The 24,733-nt window shown below is 35.9% G+C and overlaps 1 protein-coding gene across 5 annotated transcripts in view; it reads left to right on the plus strand.

Moving 5' to 3' along the window:
• SNX29 (sorting nexin 29) overlaps nt 1-24,733 on the plus strand; it is a 96,165-nt gene that overhangs the window by 57,971 nt on the left and 13,461 nt on the right. For 3 of the 5 annotated variants that reach the window (XM_027684247.1, XM_027684249.1, XM_027684251.1), the window contains exon 20: nt 11,352-11,491. In XM_027684247.1, the coding sequence (XP_027540048.1) occupies nt 11,352-11,491 (140 nt within the window). Of the gene's footprint in view, nt 1-11,351; nt 11,492-12,737; nt 13,605-24,733 lie in introns of those variants that run through there. The other 2 variants (XM_027684248.1, XM_027684246.1) reach the window with 1 other exon arrangement.

Here is a 24,733-nt window from a genome sequence, read left to right on the forward strand (position 1 = left end):
TTGCATTGTGTGTATAAGAGAAATGTCATATACTCATGATGTATTTTGTACTTCTTTTTTAAACTGCCGATCATTTTATTTAAAACTGACAAATTTCAAGAGTATTTTTAACACTTGAACTGTTCGATTTTGTAATTTAAAAAATGCTCCCCATGTACCAGCCCAGATTGTGATTTGCTCAGTATTTTATATGTAGCTGTATATACCAAGATTTGTTATTTCAAACTATGATCTTTCTTGCATGAAATAGATTTTTGCCTTTTAGCAAGCCTTCAGGTACTTTGGATCTTTTGAGCTCATCCTTCCATTATCTCAGTTTAAGTCTTTGTGACTCTTGCCTTCCTGTCAGGAATGCCCAAAGGACAGGCTTGTTTCCAAGTCTGGAGTGTGCCCAGTTATGTGAAGCTCATGAAGAGCAGCTCCATACAGACTTAACACTTGGTTGCAAAGGGTTCCCTGAATGTTCTTGCATAGAAATATTGCTTAATTTTTTTCATTTAAGACAAGGCCTTATATTTAGGTTCTGAACCTTTGTTGGTGCTGTGTTAGTGTCTCACTTTCAGACTATTGGTTAAGTAATAATACTTATTTACTGGACTTATTATTCTAATTTTTTGGAATATTGCAGCATCCTTAAAATCTCCATTGCTGCTTCTGCACTGGGCAGATTATAGTAACCAGTAATGATCTAATTAAGGATCTTCTTCCAAGAGTATTGTCCCAACAGAGGGCATATCAAAATAGAAATGGTTCTGTACTTCCACTGAAGAGGTGAATTCAGGGATTGTCTAAGTGAGTAGAAATTGAGTCAGGTACCTTTCCACTGAGTGCTGACTTGACTGCACGGTATCCTTTGCTTTCCTTTAAAACATTGGATACCCCATATGGAAAGAATACACAGCACTTTTCTGAGATCAGAAGAGTGACTTTGTTGTGACTCCTCAGCTGCATTGGAAGAACAATACAGAAATCTAAAATAAGTTTTCTATCTGGGAGAAAATGTTGAGAGCAACATAATTCATCATTTTTTTGCCCATGCAACTCAAGTCTGTGAGCTGTATCCGTAGCCAAATGTTAGTTCATGTCCCTCTCACCTGTCAGTGACTAAGCTAAATTGTAGATTATTTTATGTACTTATTTTAAAGCACGTATTATATTAAAAGTTCAAACATTATGCTCATATATTTAAACAGGTATCTATTTGTGTATACATGTATACACGTGTGTGCATACACAACATCAGATAGCATTTAGGATATATATGAAGTTGGCTTCTGGAATGTATCCTGTAATTCTGCAGTTTCTATTCCCCAGCAGCTCTATCTTTCTCCCATTTATGTCAGTGGAAATGCTGCCTTTGCAGGATGGATTCCATGGCATTTTCTTCCCAACAGCATAGCTGTGTTTTATCAGTGTTTGGTCTGTTGGCCTTTTGCTGAAGAGAGTGAAAAGTTTAAGACAGTGTGCAGGATAACTATTTTAGAATTAAAAGGTGTAGAAGGTAAAGATTTTATTACAAATATAACACCATAGCTTGCTGTTGTGCTTATAATGTTTATTGTTTTTTAGAAGTTTGTCATGTAAAGAATTATCAGGCTCTGTGTGTGTGTGTATATATGTGAGGTAATTTGAAGCCATTCAAATTAGAGCTGGAGTGGTAATATCTCTGCTCTTCAGGGTGTCACTGGTGTCATTGATGTGCAACCCCTGGGATGTATTTCTTCACTGAAAAAGTTGAGGTGCCATTTTCAGCCAGCAGGACCTGTCTATTCAGAGATGAGAACCCTCCTAAATGTGCTTTTTAGACCAGATGATGGGGGATCTAAAGTCCTTTTGGGAAGGGATAAAAGGAGAAGAATCATGAGAGGATCAAGGTTTTTTAAGGAACACCCCCCCCCATGTAAAATATGTGTTTTAAAATAGGAAGTATAACAATTCCTGTTTAACTAGTACATAGACAACAGAAGAAATATGGAATGGTGAAAGAGGATAATGGTGAAAGAATCTTAGGGAAGGAAGTAACTTCGTTTTAGATTTGGGTTTGTTTGTGTCCTGATTCAGCAAAGCACTTCGGGACATCCTAAAATTTAAGTATGTGCTTGACTTGCATTGAAATTGGAAGTCCAGATATATGTGCTTTTGTGCTTTATGGGCTTTAGTAGCTCATAGAAACTATCTTTCATCAGATTAGTTTGTCAAAGTCATACTGACACGGGGCACCGAGAAGAAAGTAAAACTTAGAGCTAATGCACTTGGGACAGTGGGTTAAGTAATGTTACTTAGTGCTAAGCTTTGATATCCCATGTCTTCAAGTAGAAATGGCAGAAAATTATGACTCTCTGATGCTTCAGCATTGGAATACTAATAAAGGAGAAAAGCTTTGGAAATATAAATCCTTCAGTTATGTATTAAAAATTTGAATTTAAAGATTGCATTCATTAATGCTTTCTTAATTTTTGGATGATGTAATATAGAAGCTTAAATTCTGTATTATTCTTGATTTTCAAAGTGAGTAGATTTTCGTTTTCAACCCTCTTAGTGGACTTAACTAGCGTATTGAGTTATTTTCATATGCTCTTTGGCCTTGTGGGCTTTAGGAAAAACTGTAGCTAATATAAATTTGACAGATATATTTGTGCTATAATGTGGGTAAAAAGAAAAGAAAGGGTTCCATTTGTATTGTGTTCAAATCAGGAAAGGAACTCAGATGAATCTTATCTATATAGCTCTATGTGTTAATTCTATAACACTGTTTTTGTGGCACTCTAAAACCACAAAAGAAACTTTTTCCTCTAAATTCACCATGTTACTTCGTTGCTGGAAAGTTCAGTTCTCAAAGAAGTATGAGCTTTAAATAGCTATTGGGATTAAACAAATACCATCTAGTTTTTAAGTATGTAACTTAATTGAACTACCATACAAATAGAAAGAAAAATAATTTCACACTTTGCATAACCATTAAGTTCTCTAGTCACAGCACACCTCTTTCCTGACACCATCAACTGCACACTAAGGGGGAATACAGAATATTTCAGATTGTGAATCCAGATCCTCTGGGTTTTCTACTGCATGAGAGTGCAGTTGATATTTTATGTATACAGCACTAAGAAAAGAGCATTCACTTCTTCTTCATTTCCATTTTTTTGTCATATCACTATCTAAGAGAAGAGAAATAAGTCACCAGGAAATGGTTGGCTTTTATATGACAAATACTTTATAGCGAATGCTTCTCATTGTGTGGTGTGAAATGTCTGGGTTACCTGAAGCTCAGCATGAAGGTTAAATCCAGCACAGTGCAGAGCAGCATATTTCATTTTCAGTGCTTTAATTTAAAAGGTAAACAGTTCACCAACTCTTACTTCTCCATCTCTTTCAGAATGTCTCACTGAATTAATCTGTTCGTTTGGTGCTCAATTGCACCATTTCAAGGAAACAGTGAATTAAGTCTTTTTCATTTCAATTTACAAAAATTTGCTGCTAATTGCTGCTGAAGTTTAGGAAGAAGGAATACAGACTGTTCAGGGTCTACAAAACAAAACTTTGCCTGTTGAGGTTTTTTTTATTCTTGCTGTCTTGTAATGCTATAATTAAGAGAAGCAATTTATCCTAAGAAATTATTGAATCTAGAGCCCATAGAAACAGTTCAGATGGTGTTGCTTTACATCATGACATTATGGGGAAAAAAAAGAAAGTCATTTACATGCTGCTTGGACAACTGCTAGATAAAAATATGGCAGTTTTATAACAACTCATGCGTCATTTAGATATTCTAGTAGCCTCCTGGTATAAAATGAAAATATAAAAATAATTTTCTAAATTTATTTCTTATTGTGATGGTGATGCTAAATTACCAAGTTACTTGGATTAATAAACTTCCTTTCAGAGAGACCTTAGCAGGGACACCTGACTACAAAAATAAAAGTAAAACCTTTCCTTTTCTGGATTTGAAATTTTATCCACATTTTTCTCTTTCTATATCTGTCAATATGCTTGATTTTACACCCCTCCTCCCTTCCTGAAATGTATTGTTTTATAAATATTGGCAAATTTTCATCTTACTTGCTCTACAGCTTTTTGGGCAATTGCTAGTACTAAAGATATTCAGTGTTAATTTTTTAAAAAGAAAACTATTGAATACTTCAGACTGTGTGAAATGCTGGAGGCACTTCCTGCATGGAAAATCTGGGTTTTTTTTTTCATTGTATCAAGTAAAATATCTTTGCATGAAGGCACAATAAATAATGGGCACTTAATATCAATATTCCCCATTCATTCAATTTTTATTTTAGAAAACAGATTTGTCCTATTGGAGTGCATATAAATAAAATTTCTATTAAAAGAGAATCTAGTTTTTATGTGAGAATAAAGTTTTTATTTTAGTATTAGATTTTTTTAAGGGGAAGCATCACTGTAAGCCTACTAGATAGATAAGCTTGTACACTGTAAGCACGGTATGTACCATGTTTCTAAAGGGTTTTGAGGGGTTTTTTTGTTGTTTTAAAGTCAGAGTCTGTCTTTATTGGTCTTCAGGGCATTTTCAAATCTGATTAAAGAAAGAAATTAAGAAAGAAAACTGCAGTGTTGTGGGGAAGCACTGAACTGAGACACATTTTAACTAATATTGTTGATAGTTATTACTGTAATATAGGCTATTGAGAAAATGGATCTCAATTTCCTGAACTGTTGTAGTTTGCAGAATCTCCTGAATAAAGTTACAGAGTAGGCTGATAATACTTCATCTGAGGAGAGAATAGAAACAGGATTTCCCTGTTCAACAGCTGAACAAAGGATAAGCCCTGGGGATCTTGCTATGGGCTGCAGTTTGTTATTGATGCTTTTTAATGAACAGTTGAATCCTGACCAGTTGACAAATCAACACATGGTTGGCATATATGTCTTTAAATAACAAAATATTTAGATGACACTGGATTCTGTTAGCCTAACATTACCAACTGAGCTCTATTTCTAACAGTGGCATTAAGCACAGCACTAACAAGGGATCAGTTTTAGGTTTATTCTCAAGCAGTCTTTTTTTCTGTTGTTATGTTCATTCATTTTTAACGTGTTTTCTTGAAGAGGATTTTGAGGAAGTTTAGTTTTTTGGAGGGATGATAAATTGCTAGCTTGAAAATGCCAGATATCTTAAGAAACCTGCTTGGTTCCAGGACTCTGTAAATGCCCAAACCAATTTAGAGCGGTACAGGACATGGTTTGATTGAGGTCTGTTACGGGGGGAGAAGAATTTATCAGACTGGGATTGTCTGTTGTGTGAGCAGCTCTATGTGTGCTGCAGGAGATGCCTCAAGTCTCAAAAGATTAGAAATGCTGATTAAAATGTTGCAGTTTTCCACATAAATTTGTGTGAGACTGAGGGCATGGTAGGAGTGCAGCTCACCCTTAACATGGCTGCCACTGGGTGGGTTTGCAGCAATGCCTTTTTCAAACTACTTTATCTAAAAACATTGTTTGCTTTTCTGCTATCTTTGAAATGAACCCACAGTTGGAGATAGAAATGCATCAGCTATTTTAGTAGAGAAACACAGACTAATAATTACAATTATGTGGTGAATCTCTGTTTAAAGAAAAATAGATTTCTTTTCAAAACTGACAGTTTCTTGATTTCTTCTTTGTACCTCATCCACTTAAATTCCCCTCTGTTCCACTGAACAGTAAATGAACAAAAAAAAAAATCACACACTGGCAAGGGGAAATGGCAATTTCATGTATTGTGTACCCTTGTTATGTTGTGTAATGCCAGCCTGATTCTGCCATACAGAACCTGGCAATTCCAGTATGATGGAAATTTTAAGCTCATGTAGTTTCAATAATTTGGGGATAATTTTTGTTTAATATGGTAATATCTGGTATATTTAGTATTGCAAACTGCACCTTCCTGAAAGTTTCATGATGCAGTAGTTACTGAAGGACAGGTGTATTCAAGTCCTATTTTACTGTGACATTTGCAAAGGTATCAATTAGCCTGTAAAAAGTAATACTTGCTATATAACTATTTTTTAATCACAAACCAGTGAGAATGACTCAGCAATTGAATATTTAATTAGCTCCCATTTCTGATTTCATTTTGAGGTTAGTGATTTTGTGCCTCATAAATAGATAAAAACTGATGCAATAATTTTGCTAAGACTGGTTGACCAAGATGGTGAAAAATATTAGACTCCACTAGAATAACCTGAATTTTTTTCTGCCTTTGCAGGTTCAACTTTGACTAGAACTACTGTCAGTTTTGTTTAGGGTGGGATGCATTGTGTGGTATTAGAGACTGATTAATTCAAGTCCTAAAGCCATATGTCCTTTTATTTTAATTGAGTCATACTGAGCCCTTAGCTGTTTTGTTGTTTGATTTTGTTTCAGAGGTGGGTTAAATGAGAAGTTATGGTTAGACCATCAGAAGCAGCATGTTTTGTGTTGATTGCAACAGCACCAAACCCAGAATCTAAAAGTGTTTTATCTGTCCCTAACTCATGGCAGGTAACCATGGCAATCATAGCGCTTCCAATAGCTCCTGGAAAATGTTTGAAACATCTTAAGTGAGCTGTCCCATTAATAATGAAGAATATCAGTGTTTTGCCATCTGTTACATACTAACAGTGTATATAAAAGACCAGCAGTTGTGTGAAACAGTTTAAACTGCAAGTTAGGATGAACTTATCTTGCAATGAAAAACTGCAAAACAGCGTAACATAAAATATGGCACCTCTAGACTCTGCTTCTTAGTTTTATAGCTTGACATTGTCTTCTAATATGTGAGAGTCTACAAGATTTCCATTATCTATGTTACAATTTTTAGAGATTTGTAATTTGATATTAGCATTTTGCTGTGGGCAGGAGAAACTTGGCATATTGTCAGTCAAACAGAGTTTCATAAAATATTTTGGACACCATGAATTTCAGATTACAAGTATTTTCCCAGATGTGTTCTGTAACTGCTTCTGTAATCTGAAGCAGTTTTGCTTGTTAACTGAAATTTTGTGGACTCTTAATCAAAAGTGTGTGCTCTTGAACTGTGGGCTAGGAAATAACTTTCACAGTAGCGAGTGCAGAGACAGTGGTAGCTTTATTTTTCAGAAAATATGCCTAAAAGTTGAAGATGAATACTGGTAGGTTAAGTTTGCTCTGCATAAATTGGTGGTAAATGTGGCCAACATGCCCTAGAGATGTATATCAGAATCTGGGCATATTTTCCTATAACAGGGTCCCTCTCTATATGGTCCCTTTTCTTCTAACAGGGAAAGAGATTCTTAGTCAGATAGGGAGGTCAAATATAACTTGCAAATAAAAAGAAACGTTTACGAGGCAAAGAAAAGATCTTCACTTTGTTTCAGAACCCAACTGCTCAAATGACTGGCTGGATGATTCCAGACAAGTCCTTGCTAGAGACCAGACCTGCTGTTTATTCACCTTACCCACTCCATTTCTTCTATACATTTGTAGTTTCAGGATTTGCAATAATACCCATTTGTATTTTTGAGAGCAGGCCTCCTTTTTCAACCATGTAAACAGGATCTCTCTTCAGTGAAATCTTAAAAGTTTGTGTTTATCTAAGTAGTGTTACTTTATCTTTCTGTATATGTGTTTGTTTTTCCAAGAATGAAACTATATAGTCTAACCTTTAATAATGTGAAAATGTAAGGTTATATGTATTTGTAATTTAACAAAATTACTTTGTCCTCAAAGTACATTCAAATCAAGTGTACATAAATATGTATGTTACATCTGTATATTAAATCTTAGGGAAAGAGCTTTGCTGTTTTCTATCTGAGTAGATATGCAAGTGTAGACTTGTATTGACAGGTACAACCTCATACAATCACCAAAGACATGGACTAAAACTATGGAGCAGGTTTCACTGATACAAATACAAACCAAAATATTTCACTTTACTTTTTGCTTGTAAATAAAAATAGGAGTTTGTTTACGAGTTGGAATATAAAATACTAACTAGATTTCTGCTGTAGATAATTTGGCCCAATGAAAAGAGGGTAACAGTTACCTTTTTATTATTTGAAACTGAAAAAATTGGCCAGGCTTTGAGCCAATTGTGTTTTTCTGTTACCAGTTGTTCTGTTTACTATATTGTGACAAAAACTCTTTTTATTACTGCAACAGCTTGGCAGTAACAACTGCCTGGTAAAATCATTTCTCTGAGTACTCAACCTGCTGTTGCAAAATGCACACTTAATGATAAAGTGTAGACCCACAGCTGAATCATTTTGACCTTGGTTTACATTACTTCTGGTGAGGACAACGGGCCTTAGTACATAGTACAGAATTTCATGGAATATTGCTTGGTGTTTGTTTTAGAGATCAAATTTATGTCAGGCTAACAGAACATTTTTAACTGTTTTCAGGCTGAGTTTAATTTCTGAGATGTTCTGCCTTTCGCTTGAATAAATGGCAGAAAAATAGCTATATTATAAGCACTAATTTGATCAGCTGTAAACAGCAAAAAATGCATTTCCTAAGCATGTTCGGCCAGACTTAATTAGAAAACTCATTTGCGCCATTATTATCTATAGTCAGGGAGATCCTTTACAATAATATAAGGGATAGAAAGTACCTACTTTCAGCATTTTGTTGCCCTGTCTATAGCAAAGAGGTCCTGCCTGTGAAAGAAGATGTTTTTATTTAAATACATGTGCAGTACAAAAGTCCTACTAAAGGAATGCAGCTTCTCTTAAGACCAAGTTTTAACAGAGTTGAAATTACTTCACTAAAAATACTGTCGTTGAGGATTTGTGACCAAACAAACTTAAGAACTGAAAAAGTGCTGATGAATGTAGTACTTAAAAAATGGAGGTGTCCTTGTGGGCTTGAAAACAACATTGACAGAAGTGATGAAAGTAGAATAAAGGAAGTGCAGTGAAGGTGAGGCCATTCTTTGGAACGGCTCAAAGCTGAGGCTGGGTCTGCACTGGGAACTGGCTTGTAGAGCCAAGCAGTGCTTCTTCCTCTGTTATATGGTCTAGGACTGTATAATATAATATTATTATTTGTATGTAGGACATTATAATGTATGTGGGACCTGGGGAGAGGATTACTCCATGACTGAAATGGGCTCATGTGCTAAACATCACCACTGCTCAAGTGGTTAAAGCTTTCAGAACCAAAGCTGTTCCACAGACTTCTTCTTCCTGGACATCTCCTTTCTTGTCCTCTCCCTCACACAGCTGGTGGTAGCAAATTAGTGTCCCTACCAATGGGATGGTGTGATAATTTAAATCCTTTGAGAGAAAAGATGGGAATACAAGGTTATTCCTTGAGCCTCCTTGAAGAATCCAGTAGGAACAAAAATCTTAGTGAAAAGAAGAAAAATAGTAACACAGATGTTAATTAGTACTGAACAGCACTTTTATTTATTATTACCATTCCATTTTATGACAATATTATGTGTCACCATGTATTACAATTTTTGCTTTAACGTTCCCAACAGCTTATCTGGACTTCTGTTCCACACATTTGTCCAGACTCCCTCCGTGCAGGGGCACAGAACAAGCTGGTGCTCAGTTCTGTTGGAGCAGTCGCTGTCCTCGCTGGGGGAGGACGGGCCGAGGGACTCTGCAGAGTTGCTTTGCACAAACTTTCAACAGCACAGCTTTGGTTTTTTAGTAAAGCAGGAGTTTCCAAGAGTTTTCAGACTTCATTTCTTCATTTCGTCAGTAAATCAATTAACACTAGAATCAAATCACTTGCCACACGGTTTGTGTGTGGCGCGTGTAGGTTGCTGAAAAACAATGTGACTGATAAAAAAGAATTAGCAAAGCACATAATACATAGGGGGTTTTATTTTCACTCAGATCCTGATTATTAAATGTATTAATGTGAAACTGGAATGTTGAAACAGGACTGGACATCTGTGTAAGTTCATAGGTAGATAACAAAAGTAAAATTGGAATATTTTTGAATTTTGTGAACTTAAACAACATAAGCACTACCTAAGATTTTGAAGCCTGTGAGTGTGTATGTCTTCAGCAATTTCTTATATCTTATTCTATTATGTCCCTACTATTATGTCTAATTTCTTATTCTTAAAAATATTCCTGTTCTTGGTAACTTCTAATGAGAGACAAGAACAGAACAAAATGTCAGTGAATGTTCTAGGAACTCTACATCAGTCCTCCTGAATTCCAAGGAGCATCCCTGCTTTGATGATGTCAATCTGCTCTGTCTAAGGAAACAATGATCTCCAGATTTGCATCCCATGTATGGCAGCATGGTCTGAACCTTCTCCATACAATGAATTTATTCAGTGTTGTAAAATGTATTTAGGTGTTTTGTTGGTGGGTTATCTTTTTTTATTTATTTTCTTTTTAAGAAACAAGAATTTGTTTCAATGTCTTTTCTTATTGAGATAAATCATACAGGTTGGATAGGCACATCTTCTAGATAATAGTCACCTTTGGGAGCTGTAATTGTCTAATAATAGGTTTGACTTCATGCCTAAAGAACATACTGTGACATTTAAACCAGGTGATCAGAGCCTGCATTCCTGAGATAGAGCATAAACCACCCAGCACCTGATGTCACTGTAAACCTGTTACAGTTCTGTAAGTTAGTGTGAAATGTGTCACCTTTATATCCGAGCTCACTGTTGGGGTCCCTCAGAGGGGAAAAGTTTAAACTAGATATGAGTTACAGGGTGCATGACATTTTGGTTGTTAGACTTTTAAGTCCCTTAGCAAATGTGGAGTTCACAGAATTATTCTATTTATTTGGGCCAATGTAGTATAAAGTCCTGGGATCTAAAATGCTCTAGAAACTTCAGTATAACATTTTAATGAGAGTTATGATTGTAATATTTAAAAAAGCAATCTTATAAACTCCATCACAAAATATTAGTTTATTAACAATAATGAAAGTGCTGGAGAATTATTCATCCATTCTGGAGTTTGTGCACCCAACAACTGAAAAGTATGAGTTGTGAGGAAGTTGTGGGAGTAAGTCAGCATTTCCTCCTGCAGAGACTGGTAATTCTGGATCTCAAAAAATGGCATCAATTGTTGTGCCACTGCCTCTGTGCTGCTGCTCTGCACTGCCTGTTGAGATTGCAGTGGTTTATGGTCCATAGGAGACAGATTTTGCCAAGGAGAGGATTCAGCATCCTGTCAGTGGACGTTTTTGTGAAACAGGTTTTTATTAGGATTCATGATTTCCCTTTATTTCTGAGGACAGAGTCGAGGGTTTTTTGCATCTTGCCAACATACTTATATAGAGATAATAAAGAGACAACATCAAAAGATCGATTTTTATGCTCACTGGGACTGTTTAGTTACGTTATAGAATTGAAAAAGATGTTCTTTGTGCCATTTATGTTTTTTCCTCTCTATTTTTAGGATGCAAAGTTTGTAGAAGAGCGACGCAAGCAGCTACAAAATTACCTAAGGAACGTAATGAACAAAATTATTCAAACTGTGCCAGAATTCACAGCCAATCCCAAAAAAGAGACACTTATTCAGCTGATGCCCTTTTTTGTGTAAGTATCTGTCAAGTACTCAAGAAAATATTAAGCTTTTTTCATCACAAATAATTTAAAATATATTGCCAACATCTCCAAACTCTTTAAAACTGTGGGGTTTTTTAAATAGAAGACTTCTGTTCTAATTGTAAGTGCTTTTGTTATATTTAAAGGAATATATGGCATGCAGAGTATTTTTTTGTTTATTTAAATGCTGACTTTGAATAAAAATCCCAGTGTAAAGCTTTCAAAAATATCTAAGTGACTTCAAAACCTGCATCCACCTGCACTTTTCAAACACTAGGTGTCTTCATTTTCTTTTATTTGGTCTTTTTTTAGTGTTGTTTTGCTTCTGTTTGTATGGGATTTGTGTTGTTTTTAAATTTATTTTGGGGGCTGGGGTAGAGTACTATTAAGGTACTTACTGACCAAATTAAAAATTCAAGATATTGAACTCTTTCTATCTGAATTTTGCAATCTGCTGACTCATGTTCTGATTTTCATTAATGTTAAAGTTGACTATGTCCAGATATAGTTTAACACAGTCATTTGTTAAGAATCTCAGAAGAAACCCTTTGATATACAATCAGACAAGGGATACAATCTGGTAAAATCTTCCCTTTTTGCTTTAAATATCGTTCTTTATGTATTTGTAAATGATATTTAGAACTGTTTAGGAAATAATATTAATGAAAATTTGTTTTGTAAGTGGTGTTAACTTGTTAAATTTCATAATATTTTGGTTTAATAGTATTTTACTGTACACATCAGCTCTCTGTAAATACATACATAAGAACAGGAGGGATCTTTGGCAACAAGCATCACAATTTTTTGCATTTGGCAATTTCATAATTCTCAACACATTGCACGAAGTAATGCAGTAAAGTGGATTCAAGAATATTCTGTGATATGGCAAAGAGGTTCTGTTTGTACCTGTGAATATTTCCTTAGAACTTTTTCTCATATAGTAGATGTTTCAACCTTCTCTCTGGGAATACTAGTGGGATTCTGGAAAAATTAAACTGTTGAGCAAAATAACTATATACCTCATCTACAGCAGCAGGAAAAATGGCTTTTTAATGCATTTTTCTACTGAGAGATCAGACTCTTCTTCTGCAGCTAGAGCAGCAATATTAAATTAATATAAAGAACTTTTCTAAGATGTGCTCCTTCTATCATTGTCTGAAAGTATCATCATTTCTAGGCTATTATTTGAACTTTGTCCTTTATTTTCTGCCATGACCTGGCACTGTTGGTGATTTAGAAAAGACATCCAAAAGAAAATGCATTTCAGTTCCACTTCATATTGCCAACTTCTCCAGTATTGTCCTTCCTTAATGGATTTTGAGCTTCATCAACAGGAGATCTTGAACATGTTGGACTGTGAAGTGTATATTACACTAACCAGTTGTAACCTTTGTACCATACCTGCAATTCTTCTGTTAGTTTTAATAGTATTTTGTTTAATAGTATTTTACTATGAAACACTGTAAATACATATAGTAATACTGGTATATTTAATTTGTCCTTTGCAACACAAATGTATGTACAGTTGATTGGATCTTTATCAATGAAAGAGTAGTTACAAAACACTGAGATATTAGTCATAGGACTGTGCTGTAGGGAATAGAGATACGTCAGTCTGGGGCAAAAAATTAGTCTTAATATGCATGAAAAGTCTCTAGGGCATTAGATCTGTCTATTAGGAAGCAATGAAATATAAAATATAAAAATAATTATCTGGTCTTAAAGAGTTTCTTCTGACTGCAAAATTAAATGACCACAATTCAGTGTGAAAATGAAAAATCCCATAAAGGTTATGTCTGATTAGGCATCCTATAGATAGAAATTACAGGGTCAGTTTTATTAATCACTTTTAAGATCTGATTTTGGTCTTAGAATATGATTATGATGAACAGAACATAAGATGAATGTCTCTAAGACTGAATCCACTGATAATTTAATGCTAGAATGAATATTGCTGAACATTTTTGTTGTGAGGTTGTTCCTTTGGGGATTTCTCCCTTCCAAGTGCAGTGATTCCGTACAATCAGGCACAGATCTGATGAGGCAAAACATTTTAATTGATCTGTCTGAACTAGCCTGCCACTGTTATAAAGGATGAAATTGCTTTTGTTTTGAAACTCAGTTAACAGTTTGCAGTACAATAACATGAATCAGTTTGCTGGCATTTCTTTTCATTATTGTATCAAATGCTGGTGGTTAATCATGGAAATGTAATTTGTTTTGAATCCTAATGCTGTGAACTGTCATTAATGTGCTCTTTCTCTCCTCAATCTTTATTGCTTATAATCTCAATTTGTATATTTTTCAGTTTTAATACTTTATTAGCTCAATCACAGGATTGGTCAAAGATTTTCCTTTATAGTCCACTTTCATGTCTTAATGTGAAAAATAGATTCTGGCTCTGCTAATTTGTGTGTTTACATGCTGAATGACTAATTCTTTGTAATAATAAAACCGACATCACAGGATAAATTTTCCAGTCCATGTGGAGCAAAACCTAAATCAAGATTTGGCACTGCTGAATTAGATTGCTACATCTGCTAACTGGTGAAGGCCTGTCTGTTAATACTTACTTAAATTAACATTTATTTGCACTCGTGATTGGTACATTATGGATAAACAAAACTTGTTATAACAAGTACACTTGTGTTTTAATCACATTTTTATCAATATGAAAAATATCACACACCTTAGCTCTTTGTAAATACATACATAAGAACAAGAGGGATCTTTGGCAATGAGCATCACAATTCTTTGGACCATATAATTGAGTCTTCAACATAAATCATCACCATAGGTTATATGATTTCAAGTTGGTAAAAAGCTAAAAGCTGTAAACACGTGGGAAAAGATTCTCTCAAATGTTGCAATGGCCTATTTTTCTATCTCTGGTTTCTCTATCAATTGCCCTCATTTTTTAAAGATAAAGATTTCAGCCTGGCGTGGGAATTGGCTTAGTGGTCTTCAGAGGTGCCTTCTGACCTCAAAGAGTCTGTAAATCTATAATTCTCCAAAATCTTGACCTGCGGTCTTAACCTGAGTTGTGTTTTACATAAACCCTGCACAAAGAAGTGTTGGCCAAATATACAGCTGGTCACAGAATGTTCTATGTTAACAAAAAAAGTCTAAACAGTGGGAAACTACTAAAGTACATACTGTAATTTGTAGTTCTGCAGTGCTGATCAAATAAGAATAGTGCCACTTTACTGGTTGCACTGGCCATGCAAATGTTTGGATTAAAATATATGGAAGAATGGTATAAACACAGTTTTGTGAATATTTTCACAGATGACTGTGCTGAGTACTTCTTTATCTCATATACTAGGCCACAGCTCCAAGTTACAACAATTTCTAAATAACAATTACATGTTCTGCTGAGCTGCAGAGCTGGACATTTATTCTCTTGCGGTAGCTGCTCAAAAATAGGCTTTAAGAAAAGCAGAGAATCTGCTCAGTAAATCATCAGCAGGTTCTGCTGTCTGCAGGATGTGTTTGAACACCAAAGGAGTCATCAGTTCTCTGGGATGATTAGAGGACTGTAATTTTCTAAAAAATATGTTGTCTTCATTTCCCTGGGTGACATTACTGGCAGCATATTTGTTAGCAGAAGTTGTGTTCTTACGTGTTTTGTGTCAGTTGTCTTTGAGTCACCAAGTTAAATCGAAGTGAAAAAAAAAAAAATCACAATTTCTACCCTTTCTCATTTTGTAAAATACTCCTTCCCTCCTGGAAGGTAAAGTTATGAGAAATGTGATAGAGAGACAGAGGTGCCACCTGACAGGCAAACTTCAGTGCCAACCAATAAGTCATTAAAAAAAATGTTGTCCTGGGAATACTCCTCTAAGATTTATTTAGCACTGAGTAGTGTGTAAAGCCAAGTATCTGCTTTTGGTTTTGCAGACAACAAAGTTAAACTATTGTGGAAGAATAGATCATTGTTCTTAATGGGTTCAAGAACTTGGTATGGATTGGATTTGGGTTTTTTTCTTATCATCTCTATTTCAGTTGTACTTGTCTGTGTGTCATTGAGAACATTCAAATGTGTATATTAAAGGTATGAGAGGTAAAAAGAACATTAAATTCTATACAATACCATTGCTAGTATTATAATCAAGTATAAAGGAAATAAATCTTTTAGGAAAATTACTGTGAGGTGCCTGTGGATGTTGTATCTCCGAATCATTTTAAAGACATTGGCAATGGACCCTTTCAAAGTTAGTTTTGGGATATTTTAGAGGGATGAAACTATTTACTCAGACCTGAAGCTAACTACAGACTAGTGCATCAGATCTATTCCATCCAATAGCTTCATCTCTCCATGAGGGACAGGTCATATACAGCAGATGTGGCACTGTTTTAGTGTAAACAATGAACTGAAACCTCCTCACAGAAACAACTGTAGCGTATTATTGTAAATAAGATCTTTGAATACACGGACACGAATATATTTACATATGAAGCCAGAGGTGCTGGTGTTCTGCTGGTTTTGCACCTTTGGGTAAACAAGGAGATGAAAAGCAAACAAGCAATCCCTGAAATACTGTAAAACAGTGTTACTGCAAAGTAAGGAAGTTTTAAATACAATTTTAAGTATGTTAATTTCTCAAAACTGAGTTGGTGATGGCACTTCTTACAGTGCTCAGGGTACATGTCTGTGCCTTCTACTGGGATAAATGGCAGCATTCAGCTGATGAATCCCAAAGTGCTGTGGCCAGTGGCCAGATTTGTACGGGATTGCATCCTCTGAAGTGGCAGCTTGTGTTATCAACTTGGCACTGAATACCTCATAAAATTTACATCAACAAACTGGAAATAGCATTTGCTTATGTGTGGGACTTCTAATTAGTAAAGCACCTCCTAATGCCTGAAAGATGCTAATGAAACTAATTTATTGCTATGTTAATTGATTGATCTACTTATAAAACTATGTAGAGACATTACACAATATTTATCTTTCAATAGAACTGTGTTGCCAAGCACTGATGATTGTTGAAGCAAAAATATCTTAGATACCTCAAATTCAATGAGCATGTTCAGATAATGCAGGAAGTTTTATTGCAAAAATGTGATATTCTCCTGTGGAGTTTTTGTTGATGATAAAATTAAAATATTTGCATTTGAGCGGATTGTTGTTAACAAACATAGAGTTGTCTCACTGTTATTCTTGGTTTCTGCATTCCTCACTTTGTAACTGACAGTTTTGGTTTTAGTCTTTCATAACCTATGATGCTTGACATCAGACTTAAAAAAAGCATCATGCCTGTTTTGATCTGAGTGAAATGTGAAGAAGTAGGGCAAAAATTGTTTGGTCAAAGTATATGAAAATTCATACTTTCATCTCTTTTCCTTCTGCAAGAATTGCATGTTGCACTGTCTTTTATTATGTTTTGACACGTATTGGCGCTGAAGATGTGTATTAATGGCGTTCTGCAAACGTCTTAAATTTTCCTTTCCCTGCTCTGGGTGGTTGAGAGGGTTTATGAATGTTAAAGGAAAAAAGAGGAAGGAAAAAATATATCAGGAAGAATAGAAACAGTTATAAAGAGTGCAAGAAAATGCAGGAAGAAAGAGGCATGGGATGCTTAGTGTTAAAAGGAAGATGGTATATATAGGGGAAGGAACTATGGATAAATACTGGTACTTTAGGCTAACTAGAAGCATTTGGCTTTATAAAGCTAGTTTTATCCAAACAAGGGAAGATGGTGTTATGAGTGTAGTTTTTCATTTTACAAGTGATCTGCCTGGGGCTTGACAGGCTATTTGTGAAATAATTCAAGCTTTGTATAGGACATTAAAAACTGACACACTTTCCCAGGGATTATTCAAGTCTGTCAGGGAGCATTTGTTGCAACTCTGCTGCTCCTTTCCTTGTGGTAAAGAACTGTCCTGCATCCTCTGATTTCATTCAGACTGAAGGTTTGCAAAATTATTTCTTACTTTATTACCAGTAGTTTGTCTTTTTAAATGGTCAGAATAAATACTAAAATCTATGAACTGAGCTAGGGAAAGAATTATCTGTGGAAGGTGATTGTGTCCATAATGCAAAATTCTAGCATAGTTTTATTCATTTGTGTGGGAAAGACACTGCAGAAGAGTTAAGGAAACTCTGTTTTGACTTGAGTACATAACTGAGCAAATCTCAGCTTATCTTTGAGGATTTTTCCAGCACACTTAGGTTGAGTGTGTGTATGGAAAAGCACTGCCTTGAAATACTTTTGGAAGATGCTGGGAGGAACAATGTATCTGTACTGGCAGGAAATTTTGATTACCCTTCTCTCTGTTGATCCCAAGGGACAGTTTGCAGTACAGAGATGCCATTAAAAATACCGTAGAGGGAAAAGCTCCTTCATCTGGTTTGTGATCAGAGCAATGAAATATCCAAACTCTGTGTGGTTTTCTTAGTTATTTGTTTCTTTCATCTGCATGTCTATAGGTCGTATTTCTTTTTCTATCAGTTGGTTTTTTAAGAGAAATTTGCCAGCAGTGCCCAATATAAGTAAGTTTTATTCAGGTGAGAGAATCTATTTATGTCTCTTGACTCCTGCCCAAAAGTTTTCTTGCTTTTGATCCCAATTTGTTGCTCTCATTTGCTCAGTCTTTCACTTTTAAGGCACTACTGAGGCAGAAGTATTTCAGTATCCAGTAAAAGTACAATTGAAAACACTTTGTCCTGCAGATATGGGTAATAATGAAATTATTACAGAAACACATCCCTCTAAGCTCACCCTAATGGAACACCTCAGTCTCGTGGTGTTCCAGGACTTAGGACACCTCAAAGAAAAGGTGTTTGTTTGCCTTGGTGTGGTGCTCAATAAACCTGGGGTCATACAGCAGCTCCATAATGCTGAAGGGGTTTATGTATTGCATTTATTGCCTCATTATCGAGTCTTGCTATTAAAACAAAAATCAACTTCACTTTCAAATACTATGACTTACACTAATTACCATCTCAATAAAGACAGTGAGACTTGCTTTGCAAAGTTAATTGCTATGAATTGTTCAACAGACCTCACAAGTAGGTATTTATGAGTGTATTTCCATAAAGTAGATTTTTGTCATGCTTCTTTATATTCAAAGTGACCTTTACAGTGCTTATGAGAAGAATAATTTAGTGTATACTGAACTAGAATTAAATATTCTCCAGTCACCATTGGAAGGCATTTGAGGGCTGGTGATCTTTTACAGTTGCTTCAGAATAAACTCATGTTTAATGCTGCCTGAGAAAATAAGGATTGTGTCTAAAATTGTTGAAACAAATGAGGGAGAGGCCATGGTTTGACATTTCTTTAGCACGTGTAGAAATGTACAAGAAATGTTCTCCTTTGCATGGTTTGAAAAATGTAAAGCAAGTAGATTGACAGTAACAGTCAAAAAGCCCTTTCTGTGGTGCTGTTGGCAGCTCACTGGTATATACTGGTTTCCCCTATAAACACACAACCTGTAAAGCTCTGAAGCAGATGGAGGTTATGTTGAAAAAACCTTGGTCAGTGTTACAGCAAACCAGGGCTGTACAGAAGGAGCTTTTAACTGTGCTCTACTTTTTCTGATGTTTGAATCCCATCTGTCTTTTGCAAGGAATTGGCTGGATCCAGGATGCTTTGGAATGTTTTTTTCATAGGGCCCCACGAATTCTATCATCCCTTTCTATCATTTTCTCCCCCAGTTAACAACAGGCTTTGTAATGAAAGATCATTCTGAGGGAAGATTTGTCATTCTCAGTAGCATTTGCTTCTTCCTTTCAGTCTTGCTCTTTTCCTGCTTACCAACAAACTCAGCAAATCCTCACAGAGACAGGGTTTCTAAACTGTGCAGTTTATGTCCCCAACGTGCTTAACTTGTAGCAGTGCAAGAAGAGGTTAAGATTTTTCTCATAACAGAACACACAGCCAGTTAAAGTTTTGTGTCATTACAGCAGTGATCCTGTTTCCTTGGTTACAGGCAAGTCACATGCACTCCCTTGTTAAAAAGTGAACTCTTTATATATTCAGGCATTTCTGTACTGCAGCAGGTGTTTCTGAAATTGGTAGCAAAAAATGGGCTCTAGAGCCAGGAGAGAAAGTTTCAATTTTGAGGTTGGGCGAAATAGGGAGAATACATTTGTAATTATTTTCTTTACTTGGCAAACAACATAAAATTGGACCAGAAAAATATAATCTCTGCCATCCCTGTTTTTTTTTTGTCTTACAGTTCTCAGCACTTATTTTAAATTCACATTTTCAGTTTTCTCTGCTGGGATTTTTACAGCAAACAATAGCCTTATAGCTAAGAATCATGCTTGTTAAGACCAGAAAATGTAAAATATAAATACCATCCATTCCCAAATATGTCTTGCACAGATATGAAGTCAGTTTGTAGAGCAAGACAGATATTTAAAACAAAGGGGGCAACTATTTGTTATTTTAGTAGAAAGGGGTAACTGGTAAGTTTTTTATATATTCAACCATTGTGCTGAAAGAATACATAAATCCTTTGGAGAGTTCTGTAGTTTTGAGTCTAAATGTGAATCAGTTCATTTTCTATTGCCCAACCACAAAGCCACCCCATTCCTGTCAGCACCTTACTGCACACTGGCCTGCCTGGCAAGGATTTGCCAAGGTGGGTTTGGCTGGTGAAATCATAAACTATTTCTAATTATAAACACACAAAAAAAATCCTGTTTCTATTTTGTCCATACCTAACTCATAAACAGTGGATCCAATATTTTTTAAAGCTCCTTATGCCAGTTTTGGATCTGGAACAAATTTTTGCATCCTGGCTATGAAAAGTGGAATGCTAGAAATGTTAATATAGTTAAGTGTGCAGGACTTCAAAGTACTGTCCTCATTTTTGATAGCATGAAAGCACTTTACTGTGGAATAAGGTATGAACAATCAGTTTATTATTTTTTACTTTCAGCATTGTTGACAGCCATCTTAAGACCTTTTCTTTGTAGTGTGGCATGATTTTCTTAAGTGAATAAAAGAATAAAGATGTTCTTGTCAGGCTATCCATATGATAGCTGTACCTGACATTGAAATACAGAATTACTGCACGTTTCTTGTGAGCATTGTGGTTTTCTACCAATATTCTGTCTTTATTCTCTTCTTACTGTCTATCAGCACTGGTTAATATATTTAATTAGTGACATATAGGAATAGAATTTAACCCAAGAATATGTAATTATCATAATGTGTTAGGGATTTTTTTAAAATTTAAGTTTAAATTAGTTTAAATTAATTTATCAGCAGTGCATAAAACCAGAGAAGTCCAAATTGCAACAGTAGGCAGTTGTTCACCGGAGCTGTTATTTTAACTGGAGTGACTTGTTCAGTAAGAACTTCTGGGTGAAGTTTTCAGCCCAGAGGAATGTACTGAAAATACTGGAATTTTTCACAAAATATATTTTGGAAGGTAAAGCAACAGAATAAAAATGTGTCAAATATTCAGTAGGATTTCCTCACAGAGCTTGGGCAGTCCAGTGTCATGCTCTGATCGAGGTCTGGGTGGCTGAAAACCTCAACAGGGAATTGAGGTTTATATTGCAATAAAGAAAATGTGAAACGAGGGCAAACTGAAACATGAAGTAGGTGAATTGGTTTAAAGAGATAACTTGATTTGGAGATTGTCAATGCAGAGGAGAGAAGGGAGAGAGAATTGGTTTACATGGGGAGCTGTGGGAATGATGATCCCTGGGTAATAGAGGTTTGACTCAGCTCTGTAGAATCAACTCAGCACAGCAGTTTGTTGAGAGAAGAATTAGGCATAAAGAGGAGCGAACAACAGCTGGGAAAGGATTGGCTGATCGTGTGGTGGCTGTTGATGGGAATTATTAAAGGAAGAAAAACTGGAGAAGGTAGGGAATGCAGGAATAAATGAGTAGAGTTAAGAGCAGAGGAGTGCTGTGAAGTGTAACAATCAAGAGACTGAATGAAACAGTTTGGACTAAATGAAGAGAATGTCTGTGGAAATGAGGTGAAAAAGGGAAGATGGTTGTAAAGAAAGTAAAAAAGACAATATGGTAATACTCAGGGGATTTATTTTCCTTTAATGGATTTTGTGCACACACAAAAGCCATTTCTTTAGAAGTGATTGGGTTTTGCTCTCATTTTTTGAAATGGCAATGGTAGCTGAACTAGAAACAAAAGAAGAGGTTCACTATAGGCACAGACTTTTTACTCAAACATTATGTAGAAGGTATTTTGTCTTTTGAAAACAAGCCTTGAAAAAAAATATACATGGATGATTGTGCTGGTATTTTAGAACATTCTTATTGTCTGTAAAGTTTCAACTCCAGTAGGATCTTGGGGTGAGAAGGTCTCGTGCAAAGAACACTCTTCATTCAGTTGTTACTCCATGTACAGGGCAAAGTAAATGACTGGCAAGAGGAGATTCCTCTGTGCTGGCAGTCTGACCAGCTTGGTGGTCATTTGTTGTGCCTGTTCTGTGGGTACTGGGACAAAACTTTATGTTCCTTCCTTTAATTCTCAGGTCTATAAGCTTGTATTCGCTCCTTTTCATACTCTGAATATATTTTTTTGCAAAGTGCCTTCAGCATAATTCAAGATGATTTTTTTTTGTAAGTACTAGAAACTTGGAAAATGCACAAGTAAACATCTTCTGTCTTCAACTTCACTGTCTGCATACTTTTAAATCGATTTTTACTCATGTAAATATTCAGTAGATTCTAATTTATATGTTTTTTTCCCCCTCCATGCAGCAGTTTATGTACTCTATTCATCCTGAAACCCTAGAATCCCTATTTGTATTTCTTCAGTAGGAAACATTTTCTTTGTACAGTTCTAAAACTCTCTTGTCGCTGTTTATTGTTATCAGTATAGTGTAAGTGGATATATGAAATTAAGAAATGTGCATGTGTGGGCCATATGTGAATACTCACAAAATTAAACCTAGATGGCAATTTTAATGATATTTAAAATGCAGATATTTGTGATATCATCTGTATCAGGCTACTGTGCTCATACTCTAGGCCTAAAGTGTGAACTCTGTGGAAAAATAGAGGAAAGTGAACAAAACTGAACCATTTGTGAGGTAAAGCAAGAGGCACCTCTTCTGGGTACCATGTCCTGGTTGGCTCTGAGCGTGGCTCTGATTCACTGGGGCTCTGTCAGTCCTTTAGTTGTGTTGCTGCTCAGTCTGTGCACAGAGCACAGCTCAGCCAGGCTCGCCCAGAGCCTCCAAGTCTGCCTGTCAACTCTATTTACCAGCCTGGCTTTGTTAAATGAAGTCTCAGTGAGAGCCCAAGATAGATGCATTCGTGGTTCAGCAGCTCTGCAGTGGGTTAACGTGCTGTTTGTGTTGGGTTTGTCTCCAGGTACTATGCCAATGTGCATGTTTTAGTTCTCATGCAAAATGATAATCAAGAGTTGCAAAATATAACTGTGAAAATTGTCAAGTACAAAACAATGTATATAAACCTCTCCATTAACCTCCTGGTCTGCACCTGATTGCTAAGTTATAAAACAATGACTTTCAAAATGTTTACATTTGGAAGAGATTGACATCTCTACAGGTTTGTTAAAAACTTTTCTTGTAAACATATAGAACATATTTCTACTTGAATACCTAAGAAATCTTACAGGGCATTTCCTTTCTTCCTTCCCTTCAAATAATAGTAATTATCAAAGTTACAGATTATTTTTGGCATTAACAAGTATACACGATTTGTAAAGGAAGCTAAGTCTAATTCTCTTGTTTGCAATGTTCTAGTTATTTCTTTTTACAATGGAAACCAGTTTCTGTCATGATTGCTTGAGTAGGATTCCTTTAAGAAAACTGCTCCAATAATATACCTAATTTAATGAAAAAGAGTTTTATTTTCTATGTATTATCCTGCATTTTCTAGTAAATGGATCTAGACATGTCTGGGCACTTTATTTCCTAGTTATCTTCTCTGTCTGTAACAATTTGCTCCATTACTCTGCTGGAATTGACTTTTTCCAGAGGAGGAGAGCACAGAGAGGTTTGCAACTCAGACAATCAATAGCTGAGAATGTGCTGAAATGTTGGGAGTTGAGCGAGTGCAGATTCCTCCATGTTCTTGCTGTCCCTGCTGTAGGACAGTGTCTACCTTCCAGCATGTATTTTGAACTACCAAAGCTGCCCCTTTTCAGTCAACGTCCCGAATATTAATACAATGTTTCTGAAAGGGCACAGAATTTTCAATATAAAAAGTCCACAAACATATAGAATTATATTACATCCTAATACATATTTTTATGTAGCATCCAAGTTGTCAAAGAGCACTGGACTGGCCAAAAAAAAAATAATCAAAGTGAATACTTTTATTTGTTATGAAGATAATACTTTTCTCGGTATCATTTTTTAAGCTACTGAGCAGGTGAGAGTACACAAAATTGCCTCTGGCAGCTACTAGAATGAATGTATAATGGTAAATGTGGATGATAAGAGCAACTCATTGCATGGTTGTTCAGGACTGTTTCAGGTACCTCACTGTGCCATATATGCACCCCACAGATACCTTTGATAGATCTGTGTAATGTTCTTTTCACAAAATTTGCCCTTTTTGAGCCAGTTTCCGGGCCAATAAGTCACCTTACCTTCTGGTTAATGGAATCTTCTATCAGACTTCATGACAATTAGAAACCTAAGGCATTGTTATCCACTTAATTACCCTTGTTTGCCTTGGCAGTAATATTGTCAAAGGATACAACTTAAACAAGACCACCCTTCCCTTTGCCCAAATCTACATCAGTTCCCTGTAATGAAATTGTGGCTTTCGAAGCTTACTTTTTGGCCTACCAAGTCCTGCAAAACAGTTTGTAATATTTATTCTACAGCTGCACTTAAAACTAGCTGATCTATAATTGCTTGTTAAGTTTCTCTTTATGGAGATTATTTTAGGAAAATTGCCAGCTTTAGATATTCGCAGTCAAGTCTCAGCATATGAAGATTGCATAACAGCCAGTCAGGAGATGTGTTTTGGAGAACTTATAGGTAGGGGAAGGGAACCATCTGCAGGTCTCTGACAGAAAAGAAGTGTGGCACCAGAGAGTGTTTTGAACACTATTGCTCTAAACATGTTGTTTTGTAAGAAGCCATCTGGTCAGGCAGAGCAATCCGTGTGTGAGGGCAGATGGATACGGGAGCTGGGGGATCCAGAACCCTCAGTTACCGTTCCTGGGCTCCAGAGCAAGACCCTAGAGGAGACTCCTGATGGTGTGTTAATCCACTGCACACAGCAACAGCTCCAGTGCTCCCAGACCTGATCTCCTC

Source organism: Neopelma chrysocephalum, unplaced genomic scaffold (genome assembly GCF_003984885.1).
Source record: "Neopelma chrysocephalum unplaced genomic scaffold, ASM398488v2 Primary Assembly neopelma1_65c, whole genome shotgun sequence".
In the NCBI taxonomy this organism is placed as follows: Eukaryota; Metazoa; Chordata; class Aves; order Passeriformes; family Pipridae; genus Neopelma; species Neopelma chrysocephalum.